Source organism: Trypanosoma theileri, assembly GCF_002087225.1.
Source record: "Trypanosoma theileri isolate Edinburgh chromosome Unknown TM35_Tth_6_V1, whole genome shotgun sequence".
Taxonomy (NCBI): domain Eukaryota; phylum Euglenozoa; class Kinetoplastea; order Trypanosomatida; family Trypanosomatidae; genus Trypanosoma; species Trypanosoma theileri.
Window position 1 is genome coordinate 528,939 of NW_021639848.1, and position 12,528 is coordinate 541,466.

The 12,528-nt window shown below is 35.9% G+C and overlaps 5 protein-coding genes across 5 annotated transcripts; all 5 read right to left on the reverse strand.

Annotated features, from left to right (window-relative positions):
- Positions 1 to 974: 974 nt before the first annotated feature.
- Positions 975 to 1,832, reverse strand: TM35_000063150 (putative dynein assembly factor 1, axonemal-like; the record flags this gene model as incomplete). Its single annotated transcript, XM_029023352.1, has 1 exon — positions 975 to 1,832. The coding sequence occupies one exon, from the start codon at positions 1,830 to 1,832 to the stop codon at positions 975 to 977; it is 858 nt and encodes a 285-aa protein (XP_028885376.1).
- Positions 1,833 to 2,147: 315 nt separating this feature from the next.
- TM35_000063160 (uncharacterized protein) lies at positions 2,148 to 2,714 on the reverse strand (the record flags this gene model as incomplete). The annotated part of the gene is made up of 1 exon (XM_029023353.1): positions 2,148 to 2,714. The coding sequence occupies one exon, from the start codon at positions 2,712 to 2,714 to the stop codon at positions 2,148 to 2,150; it is 567 nt and encodes a 188-aa protein (XP_028885377.1).
- Positions 2,715 to 3,028: 314 nt separating this feature from the next.
- On the reverse strand, positions 3,029 to 3,712 carry TM35_000063170 (exosome-associated protein 4; the record flags this gene model as incomplete). Its single annotated transcript, XM_029023354.1, has 1 exon — positions 3,029 to 3,712. The coding sequence occupies one exon, from the start codon at positions 3,710 to 3,712 to the stop codon at positions 3,029 to 3,031; it is 684 nt and encodes a 227-aa protein (XP_028885378.1).
- Positions 3,713 to 4,161: 449 nt separating this feature from the next.
- TM35_000063180 (uncharacterized protein) lies at positions 4,162 to 10,068 on the reverse strand (the record flags this gene model as incomplete). The annotated part of the gene is made up of 1 exon (XM_029023355.1): positions 4,162 to 10,068. The coding sequence occupies one exon, from the start codon at positions 10,066 to 10,068 to the stop codon at positions 4,162 to 4,164; it is 5,907 nt and encodes a 1,968-aa protein (XP_028885379.1).
- Positions 10,069 to 11,414: 1,346 nt separating this feature from the next.
- TM35_000063190 (uncharacterized protein) lies at positions 11,415 to 12,470 on the reverse strand (the record flags this gene model as incomplete). The annotated part of the gene is made up of 1 exon (XM_029023356.1): positions 11,415 to 12,470. The coding sequence occupies one exon, from the start codon at positions 12,468 to 12,470 to the stop codon at positions 11,415 to 11,417; it is 1,056 nt and encodes a 351-aa protein (XP_028885380.1).
- Between the last annotated feature and the right edge of the window lie 58 nt (positions 12,471 to 12,528).

Here is a 12,528-nt window from a genome sequence, read left to right on the forward strand (position 1 = left end):
CAGCGTTGAAGTGGGGAAAGCAAGGGGTTTCCACCATTCCCAACTCCACTCACTTTTTATAAGTGAAACACCCCAGGGAGCCACCCCACCACTCTCCTTCTTGTTGCGCACAAGACGCTGACAAGTTGGCCGCCCGCCTTGGGTTGTGTGTTCTCTCCTCCCCCTTCTTGGGGTGAGGGATAAAGAAAAGAAAAGGGCAAAACCCGACAACGAGCCTCGAGCATTGCGCGCGTAGATTGGTTGCCGGGTTTCATCCTTTTTTTTTCCTCATCCTCACTCTTCTTTTTCTCTCAAGTTCAAAGTCCCTGAGCGTGATATTTCAGGCCTCAAGGTTCGGCGCCTCGGGACGTAAAGTGCCCCTCGAGCCCCGCCGAAGCGAAGCATGCCGCTCGTGCCAGCCCTTCTGTCACTTTCGGGGGCTGGAGGAATAAATGGGTGGAAGAAGAAAAAAAAAAAAACATCAGGAATGACGAGGCACACCGGTTTCCCGTCGAAGCCCGCCACCCCTGACTGGTGATTTTAAATCTTTTCTTTAATTAAATGAAAATAAAAAATTTTATTGTTCCGCTAACTTCCTCTTGTTGCATGAAAAGCTGCGCGGCTCCCCCTCGCGGTATCCAAATGGTTGGATGCTTTTTGCATTCCGTGATCGTGTCGGGTTCAATCTCATTAGTGTTATATTTTCTTTTTTTTCTTTTCTTGCCTATTGTTTTCCTTTGCCCTTAGTTTTTTTTGTTGTTGAATTGTCGCCCGGCGCCGCGCGGGAGGGACGAAAAAAAAGAAAAAAAATAAATAAATAAAAATGAAGAGGCGAAAAACAATTTTAGATGTTTTTTTTTTTTTTTTTGTTGTTGTTCGTCCCGTTCGGGCGGGGGACCGGCAGTCAGGAAAAAAAAAAAAAAAACGAGGGGGTCGTTCTCCTTTTTAAAAAATTTCGAATCTTTCTGGTGTATCTTTTTTTTTTTTTTTTTCTTTTAACGATTTGGGATATATATCATGTCGTCGGTTTCGTTGTCTTTGAAGTATGTGGTGCGGGCGGTTGTGGGGCCCTCGGCGGCTCTGTCTAGTTGTGCCGCGGCGCGGTGTTCGGTGAAGAAAATAAACTGTTTTTTTCTTTCTTCTTCTTCTTCTCGTTGATTTTCTTCTCGCTGCGCCTTTTCTGCTGGTACACCTCCTGTCGCGTAAGCTTCCGCGCATTTTCGTTCATCCTGAAACACTGGATAACGATCTAAAAATCGTAGAGACGGCAATCGCGAAATGAGTGTTTTTCTATATGAAGGGACTAATCCTATAAAATCATTTCCATGCAATATGCAAGTTCGAAGTGTATTTTTTGCGAAAATAAAGGGTAGTATATTTTCTGGTTTAGAAATTAAATTTAATGAAACATCTAGATTTACAAGATTTTCTAGAGGTTCCAATCCTTCGAGATTTTCAATACAGTTGCGTGAAACGAGTAACGTTTCTAACCCAGGAGCATTTGCAAGTCCCTTTAAGCTTGCGATACTATTGCATGAAATATCAAGAATGCGTAAAGATGGTAATAATGGGAGACTAAGACAATCTTGAAAGGCATTATTGCTTATATAAAGGGCATACAATCTCTGTAGTGAGCCAATACCCTCAAAGTTGTTAATCGCATTATTGTTGAGATATAAAACTGTACATTGGTGAAAAGCGTCTAGGGAAGAAATTTTGGTAAAACCGAGGTGATGAAGATAAAGTTTTTCGTTTAATTCTGGAGTAGAATATCCTTTATGTATCTTACACTGTCGGATAACGGCTTCCTCAGTCATAAGAACATTTTCTGATTCCGAATTTCGGATGGCCATTAATCATCTAAGAACAAAGAATACCTAAGAATGAGGAAAAAGGAAGAGAAGGAAAAAAAAAAAATAAAAAAAAAAAACTATATACAGAAACAAACAACGTACAGAATCAGATCAAAGAAGGAGATCAAAAGGGGGCGACGAGGGTAAACCAAGAAGAATATATCACAATACAAGAAGAATAAAAAAATACGTTGAATTCAGAAAACATAAATGAGGAAACAAAATACAAAAAAAAAAAAAAATAACGAAAAAAAAAAAAAACAACTACAACGAAAGAACAAAAACGAAACCAGAAAGGAAGAATACTCTACTACGTTAGTCACAAGACCTTACTATTACAGAGTAAATGATCATTACTGTAAGGAACAACCAAGACATAAGAAAAAGAGAAAATGAAACCCCATATTGATAATTAATTTCACTGAAGGAAGGGTTTGAGCATGCTTTACTATGAAATATTCCTGCCATAATGGACCAATCAAGCATTAAAATTAACCATGTTAAGAAAGCAGAAACACTCCACAAGATATCCACACATCGTGTCTTAACTGCTACCACACTGAGAACAGAAGAGGCCAAAAGAAATAAAGATCCAACAAGTGATATAACAGAAATCACTTGCATAGCAATATACAAGGAACGACGTTCTCCACACCACTCAGCAGGAGGAAGTGTTTGAGAAAGGCAACCTTCAATATTGCATGATTTTCCATTCCAGAGTGACAATTGATGTCTCGTTCCTTCAAGTGTTTTTACCACGTAGAGATTTGTCTCTGCGAGTCCAGCGAGGATCAATAAAGAGATTACAATACTACCTATGAAAATGATAATCTCACTTGAAGATTCACTCTGTTTCATACTTTTATAAGAAGGGAATGGCATTTTGTTTCTCTTTCACTTTCCGAAAAGAAATCTGTGCGGAAACTCTAGTATAAAGAATAAAGAAATATATATACAAAAAAAAAAAAAAAGAAAATGCAAGAAAATACATACAAAAACATAGTTACAATTCAAGAAAGCAAAATAGAGAGAGATAGAGATAGAGGGGAGAGAACAAAAAAAAAAATATTTCTCTTCGTGTAGAATCCTTCTATAGATCCCAACCCCGCTTCTTTTAGAAAATCATTTTCAATTTAAACGAGACTTCACGTTACCAATAAATAAATAAATATATATATAAAACGAATGAACCCCCTTCACAAAGTAGTTTGTTGGCTCAACTGTGTTGAAATCTCTGATCTACGCGACAAACCACCTTTTAACGCGGATGTAACGAGTTCTGTTACCGTTCCAGGTTCACACAAACCCCGATGTAAAAGATAACAAACTTCTCCCGAGTTAAGCATCATACACACAAGGGCTGTTGCCCGCGCATTCCCTTCCTCTCCCGCATCCGGGTCCGTTACCAAAGCACCATCCTGAAGTAGAGCAGCACTACAGGCGGAAAAGATATCGTACATTTCAAATCCCCCACGTGCTAAGGCGGCACTCATACTTGTGGTGACTGCATCCCACACCGCCCCATCCTCCGCGAGGATCTCCACCACCACTTCCACCAACAACTGTGGTATCTTTTCCAGCATCATCACTTGCTCTGCCACTCCTTCCAAGGCAAGGGCCATATCTTTTTCGGGAGTGACAACAGCACGAGCGTTTAATCCACGTTGAGCCGCAGATGTGGATCTCCGCACAGTGCAGGCAACCCGTCCACGATTGCCACGGTATTCATCCACGAGTTGCTGTGGGTGGTGAACGGCGCATATCACCCGCGTGTTGCCAATCTCCACACAGGCACTGCTGTGACACTGCCCGAGTACATCTAGAGCAATGTGAGGGCAACGCACCTCTTCAGGGGAGTTTCTTCCATAACTCCGTTTCATCGCATGCACACAAACACCTTTTGTTTTTTGTTTTGTTGTGTTTTCTCCCTAAGAGTAGTTTATATATATATATAGTAGAAGAAAAAAATAAAATAAAAAAGAGGAGAAAGCCAACTCGAAAGTATACACAGACAGGTTTTTCTATATGTATGTATGTATGTATGTGAATGTATGTGGACCAAGTACAACTAGAAGGAGAGAAAATAACGGTAATAATAATAATAATAATAATAATAATAATAAAACTCCAGTGATAATTATAAACTCATGACACAGAAAAGGACCACACCCAGTGAGTCGTGAAGTAAAAAAAAAAAAAAAAAAGAAGGGTAAGCGCCATGACCAAGAAATCACCAACAATACAAAGACACAGAAGAAAGAAAAAGAAATCCTCTCTTTATGTTTCCTTTTCTTATTATTATTATCATCATAATAGTCATCACACGGCATCAAATCTTAAGTTTTGATCCATTTATAAATGTGGGTAGACCATTATCTGCAATCTCATTCTTATCATCATTTTCTTCTGATGTACCAAACAGTTCTAGTACATCTTCATCTGTTAAAATGGCAGTAAAAGGAGCATTAAAGTCCAATGCTTCTTCAGAGAATTCACCAATACTAACAGGTATAGGAGGTGCAGGTGCGAGTAGATTTTTTCCCATTATAGACTCCTTTGGAAACTCAGATGAAATTGTTTGAATTTGTTTCGTTTGCAAAAACCCACGTAACATCTCTTGATATTCACGAGCCCCATCTATTTTAGCTCGTGTTTGTTTTAATCTTCGAATTGTTAAAGAAAGATCATCTTCTTGCAATATCCGTCTTTCTTCTTCCCTATCGCTTCGTTCGCCATTATCATTATGAATATTATTATTATTATTATTATTATTATTATTATTATTAATAGTACTATTACTACTATTACTATTACTGTAACTATTATTATTTCCTTCAACTGTGTTATCCTTTCCATGTTTCCATGCAAGATGAGATTGTAAACCTCCAGATCGTTCCTTCTCACATTGAACACAATCGGCTCCAGGAGAAAAAGTTAATACACATGACTCATGATAACCATGTCCACATGCATATATCCGTACAGATGTTTCTACTTCTTCAGAACGAGTATGAACAAGACTTTCATTACAAATATAGCAAGTATCCGAAAGAGGAACTACACCTGTTTTGTAACTTTGATGTAGTTGATCGGCAAGAACTACAATATCATTATCGATACAAAGTTTACATAATCGATTTACTTCCAACTCAAAACTCAAAGAAGACATAATATCAACAATAACTGGTTTAAAAGGACCAAATCGTTCACGTTCATGATCCTTTACGATTCTTCCAATAACTTCTGAAAGATTTAAAACTTTAATCATTTCGGTTAAAAGCTGTGAGACATACTTTGTATAGATAGCAATCATTTTATCTAAATATTTAACCCCACGTATAGAGAGAGGATTGGATAATAATGGAAATAAAGTATTTGTTAATGAATAATCTGATGCAAGAGAGGCATTAATTTCATCATCATCAAAACCATCTACAGATTCACATTCAGATTGTAACGATACGGTGAGTTGTTGTCGTTGACGATCACAGAGAAGACGTCTGGGGCGTGTAAAGAGTTCTAATAAAGTAAACCAATTTCCACTGGATCGGGAACTAAGATCATTATTATATTTGGTACAAAGATCCATTCCAACTCCTAATACTTGTTGAAGTGACTTTTCACTTTCCCACATATACTTTTCATTACGACTACTATTATTATTATTATTATTATTATTATTATTATTATTATGATTATGTAGTCCTTCTCTTTTTGCTTTTTCTTTTTCTTCTTCTTTATCCATTATTTTTGAATATTGTGATTCTAAAGAGGTAAAATTATTTCCCTCCTCTTCCTCCTCCTCAGAAAAAGAAGAAGAAGAAGCAATTACATACTTTATTACCTCTTCTCTTACTAAGCGTAGTTTATCCGCTACAGCTCCAATAAGAATTTTCATCGCTTCATCAATCATAAGTGTTTTTTCAAGAAGAAACACAGCGGCATCTGCAATTTTATATCGTTTAACTGCTTGTAAAGCAAGATGTAAATCGTAGGTAATAATAGAATCATAAGCATCCAAGTATGGATATACCCGTGTTGGTTCATGAGCACAAAGTAATTCAATATATGTATTCTGAAGTTTAACATCATTTGCCACTGCTGGATCACCTTTAGCAATTAATTCATCTAAATATCGTAGAAAGGTTTCTCCAGAATTACGAAGTATATTCATTACTTCATCATGATTACCTGGAAGATATTCCAATACAAATTGAGCCAAGGAAGTAGCATCTACACTTACTAAAAGAGAAATACGATGCATAACAGCTTCCCGAAGTTTAAATGATAATGCCTCTTCACCTACATGTAAGAGAAAACTCATTTCTTCTTTAATAATACGAAATACATCTTTTGCTAATCCTGTATCGGCTCTATTATTTTCTTTATCAAGATAACAATCAATTGCTTCCCCATATTTTCCTCGGGAACAATATAAAGCTGCCAAAGTTCTAGCCATACGTTGTTGTTGTAATTCTTCTTCTGCAAAAGAAAAATCAACATTTTTTGTAATAGAACTACTTAAAAGAGATGCAGCCTCACTTTGTATAATTCGTCTTTGTCCTTCATCTTCAGCTGTTTGAAATTGATAAATAAAATGAGAACATGCATATTCACAAAATGGCTGTATATTATCCAATTCCAGTGTACCTGTTAATAAGATACGTGTCATTCCTATAAAAAGAGGATGAACAACTGTATCATATGAAGGCCATTCACGTCTGGCTAATTCCCATGGTCTGAATATATTACTAGTTGTTAAATCTATCCCAATAAGATGTATAAATAAGGCGGAAATACATTTTTGCTTTAAAGATGGATCTTGTTCCCATGGTGAATAGGGAGGTCTATCCTGTAAAGAAAAAAGAGTGGCTTGTAAAACCCGTTCAGCATTAAGATGAAGTAATCGTTTAAAGTCTTCTGTAATAGTTAATAAATAACTCCAAAGTTGTTCTTTTGCCGTACGAGATTGATAATCCGAGTATTCTATATCACCTAAAATAGTATATCCTTTCATTGTACATTCAAAGTAATATAATGCCACATCTCCAGTAGGATCCCATTCAAGACTTAATTTAAATGCCTCTATATATTTAAATTGTCTATAGGATAAAATAGCAACGGCTAATCGAACTAAATTATATTTCTTTGCAATTTGCATAAGAAGTTCATAACTACCTTCTAAACGCATTAAAGCTCGTTCAGCACGCATTATACCTCGTAATGGCTTAGTATTAGTAGTAGTAGTAGTAGTAGTAGTAGTAGTAGTAGTATTAGTATTATTAGTATTAAGAAGAAGAATATCATCATTTACACCTTGTGAAGATTCCCACGTTTGAAGTGAACTCTCTATTGTTTCATCATGAGCAAAAAGATTAAAAAAAGGTTGAATATACATCTCTGGTAAAGTTGTAACGGTTCCTGCTAAGATACAACCTTCCAGACAATAAAGTGCAAGAGCATCTGATTTTGTGATTTGACGAAGAAATTCCATTGCAGGACCAAAGAAAACATTCATCGCATCAATATCGGCACAAAATTGAATAATATCTGTAATACTCTTTACCACCATTACCTCCTCACGTGAGAAATAATTCTTATTATTATTATTATTATTATTATTATTATTATTATTATTATTATTATTATTATTATTATTATTATTATTATTATTCATAAGATGTGAAAGATAATCTTTAATTAGACCCACTAAATAAAGATGAATACTTTCACGACGAAGAACAGGATCACTTTGAAGTCCAACAACTGCTAAAGCCACTTCCAATGCAAATGCCTTGGCAAGTTCCAAAGCTTCCACATATCGTTCTTGACGAACTAAGAGATCTAAACGAACATTCCATGGAAGTAATGTACATGTGAAAGCTCGACGACGTCCAAGCAGAATAGCACGATTTCCACTTTGTGTAAGTGCGGCATTAAACCGCATTCCACAACTTCGACTAGAAAACATGACAGGATCTACACCATGTAAAGGACGTGTTTCCACAATTACCCCTACACTTACATCTAATAAATGTAAAGATTCATTTTGATCCATTAAAACTAAACAAGATCCCATAATAGGTGTCATTGCATGTAAAGGTCTTTCCAGACGAACACTGGCGACTCGATGAAGTTCTGTTAATATCCCACCAAGTGCAATGGTAAATATTTCCACATCTGCACCCCAAGCTACACATAAAAGAATACGATCTTCCACATTTACAGAAACAAATTGTAATAATTCTTGTATTCGAGCAGATTTAGGAGGTCGAGTTCGCCGCATTATAGGCGTAACGATGGTTTGTAAACCACAATCTAATGCAGATAAGAGTAAAGTATCTGCAGAGACTGCAGCGACTAGATATAATCCTTCACCTTTAAGAAAAATAATATCTATATCATTAAATGGAGCTTCTGGAACAGAAACGGCGATATTGGTTAAACGATATACCATTTTAGATATTATCCGTGTAAAGGAAAGTAATTTCACACTACCATTACTACTTAAAACAATCACACGAGAAGTATCCATTCCACAATGACGAAGTCGTGTAATAGGTGAATTATATTCATCTGAAATTTCACGTAATGCGGTGAGTGAATTAATATCCCATAGAATTAAAGTTCCCCGTTCATGACCAGAAAAAACCGTTAAAGCATCAAAAGACATGGAAAGAGATACCACAGCTCCACGCATCTCTACAATGGAGGCCTCAACAGATCCACACATACCACACATTTTTGTTTTTTCATTAAAAAGTAAAATAACGCCAAGTGTTGTTCCAATACAAAGAGTTGGTCTTTTTGATAAAGAATTAGAAGAATTAGAAGAAGTTTTCATTACGGTGGATTCCTTTTCAACACCTAAAATAGTTTCTGTCGCTATTGTTGTCCGTCCACACACACATGATGGCCATCCTACAGATCCTCTTGCCTTTCGCAGCTCCTCACGCATTTCCACATGTTCGTGAAGATGCATAATGTGAGATTCTTTTCCATTTTCTCCACGAAGAGAAGCGGCGGCGATATCTTCCGCATGTTGTAAAATAGTCTCTACATTATATCCATTTCCATTTCCATTTCCTTTTTCTTCATCTTCATATATTAAGTCTCCACTCACACTTGATTGACGGTCTTGTACTGCATTTAAAATAGCATTAAGAATTTGTTTCTCATCTTCTAAATCGTGAAAGGCATGAAGAGACTTTGTATGCGTTTCACTTTGTCCACTTCTTGGTTTTTTACTAGAAGAAGTAGAAGTAGTAGTAGAATTAGATTTAGAAGTATTCTCCTTTTTAGAATGTGAAATAACTTCTTTACTCGCACTAGTAGTATGATGAGATGTTTGGTTAGCCATTCCAATACCTTTACTATCTTCATCACTATTCCTACATTTACCAATACTATTACTACTGTGAACTTCTTCCTTTGAGAGTTCTTGCAAAGGCGTAGAATTATTTTGCCTTCGATTTTTAGAAACAAACTGCACTGGTGGATGAACTAGATTGGAAAGAGTTTCCATTAATAAATGTTCCTCTTCCTTTTCATCATCATCATCATCATCATCATCATCTTTCTCTTTTTTTGTATTCTCATTTTTTTTCTCCATACTATTATGAACTGTGATGGATTCATGATGATGTGAGGGGAAATGTTTAAATGCTTGCCTATTGGATGTATGTATAGTTTCTATATTTTCCAATGGTGGTAAACCATGACCAGCGAGAACAGCCTGCAGTATATCTTCACCACTACTATTACTATTCTCACTATTACTCCCATCACTGTGAAGATCCATATCTTCTTTTACTACTACTACAGGTGAGGTTTCCGTAACAACTGCCTTCGTTGTCTTTATACTCATTTTCATTTTATTTTCTTTTCTTGTACTCATCATACCACCATCATCTATTTTAGTGTTTTCTTCTTGTTGAGATGGATGGGAATTATTCTTGTTGGATTTCTCTGTTCTTACTGCTGTTTTTTTCGCTATTGGTGTTATGGCCACACCTGCTAGTGCCTCATGAATTAAGGCATCTAACTCATCATCACTGTCAGCTGAAGTATTCATAGTTTTTACTGCTGCTGTTGTTGTTGTTCGTGTAGGTGTTGGATTTCCTACATTAGTGGCTGTGCGGGATCTTATTAACTGTGCGGCTACCAGTTTATCAAGATCATCATCATTATTATTATTACTATTATTATTATCAGCATCATCATCATCGGAGCCCATTTCACACAGACAAATGAGAATCCAGCGGTAGGCACCACACACCTATCCCGCTATTCACTCCTGTGGGACCTCTCTCTCTCTCTCTTTCTTTCTAAATAAAAATAAATATATGTCGATACTTCCTTCTTTTATTTTTCATAGAAGAAGAAAAAAAGAAGAATGAGAAATACAAAATGCGTAAAAAAAAGTCAAACGCAAGAAACAAAAGTGCATATATATATATATATATATATATATATATAAAGAAAGATAATCCATATATATTTATGTACATATATACAAGAAGAAGAAATACATCGGAAATAAACTCCATGAGAAAACCACTACATCTTTTTTTTCCCCCCATTTCTTCCATACATTCTTTCTCTTGGTATTTCCTCTCTCTTTTTTTATATTTTTTTTTCTTTCTCTTCTATCCCCTTTTTAGTTTCCAGTCTATACAAAAACAAAAACAAAAAACAAGGGAAAGGCATTTTTTTGTTTATTTAATGCCATCCCGGATATACGCGTGAAACCATTCACATTCTTTCATTTCTTTGGATCATTTCTTTTATATACTTTTTTTTTATTATTTGTTTTCCTTTTTCTTCTTCTTCTGAGGTTCACTCCTATTTTCCTTACTGACTATATTGATATATTGTTCTTCTATTCCCCATACACCAGGAGATGTATAAGGAAAAGAAGAGAAAAGAAGGGAAAAGAGAATAGAAAAGAGTAGATATAAGAAGGAAAATAAAGAAAGATATTCATCTACTTTCATTTTCTTCTTCTTATTTATTCTCTCTCTTTCTTTCTTTTCCCTTTCCTCCTCTTTTATATAATAGTATCAAGTATGTCAGTTTATATAGGAATGTTTGAGATATAATAAAGGAAAAATAAAAAATGAGATGATATAACCAGAGAAAGAAAAGAACAAAAAAATGATTGATATATATATATATATAGAAATATATATTGATTGATTGATTGAAGTGGAAATGTATGATATCTAAATACATCGTACAAGTAAATAAACAACAGAAACAAAGAAAAAGAAAGATATACATAATACAACCCTCTTCCTCTCCATCTCTTTTTTTATTATTTATTTTCCTTCTTTTCTTCCTTCTTTTCACCGCAGAGGCAAGAAAAGAAAGAAAGAAAAAGAAAGAAAATACAAAAAAAAAAGAAACAAGCAAAAGAGTAGTCAAATCAAATAACAAAAAAAAAAAGGGACAGAAAAAATCAAACAAAACAAACAAAGAAGACACGACGACAACAAACAAACAAACAAACAAGTAGAACCAACAACATCAACATCCAAATATCAACAGTAAAGAAGAATAAGAAGATAATGAAATACACATCTACACACCATCTAAGTGTGATAACTGCCATTCCTGTTTCTCACGTATTTGCTGCATGAGTTCATTACGGTATTCCCGTCTCTGTTCAGATGCGCGAAGTCGTTCTTCTTGTTTAATAAGAGCCAAATCAGCTGCAGCCTTTTCATTCCGCATACGAATAGATTCCAAAGGTTCATCATAATTATGCGTTCGTTGGAATTCCTTTTGTTTTGCAATACTTTCCTCAAACTCAGCTTTAAATTGTTGTCTTTTTTGCAATTGTTCTCGTCTTTCCTGTTCTGCAAGGGCGGCATCATATTCCACCATTGCCTTTAACTCTGCCTCTTCACGTGCTTTATTTTCTTTTTGTTTGCCTTTAAAGATACGATGATTTTCTTCATTCTCCAACTGCATATATCGTTTCACATCTCTGGCCCGACGTTCTTCTATTTCCGCCTGTTCCTTTTGACGTTGTTGTAATGTGCGAAGAGCGGAGAGTTCATACGCCTCTCGTTGTTGTTCCTTTTCACGTTTTTGCTCCAACTCACGAAGATTACTTTCGCGTACACGATCCATGTATTCTTTCATCGCACGAGCATCCGCACGTTCTTGAGCTTCCATCTCACGTGCATGATCCTTATTAATCTTTACAAGTGCATCATTAGATGCCTTTTCTTCTTCTCTACATTTACGCAGGAATTCCTCTCGTTCTTTTAATTGCTGCAACATATCGGCTTTATAAGAGGCAAGACGTTCAGATTTCAGTTGGGCATCTTCTTGTTTGACGATTTGATAATAATTTGGATTTTTAATAGCGGCTGCTTCCTTCATACGTTTGGAACGTGGACCACCGCCTGGAAGAGGACGTGTTTGATCGGCATCGTAATTGGTTTGACTTTTCCAGCTATCTAACATCTTTGCACGTTGTTCCTGTCGTTGTTGGGCAATGCGTATCTCTTCATCTTCCAATTCTTTCCTTGTTGGGGCGTACGCCTGCACACGTAGACGATTACGTTCGACGAGATGATTGCGTCTCGTCATGGAGCGTGGAGCTTCTTCAAGAGGTGGCAACGGCATGGTTTCTGTATAATAATAATAATAATGGTATTTTTTACTCTTCCCTTTTTTTTTTTTT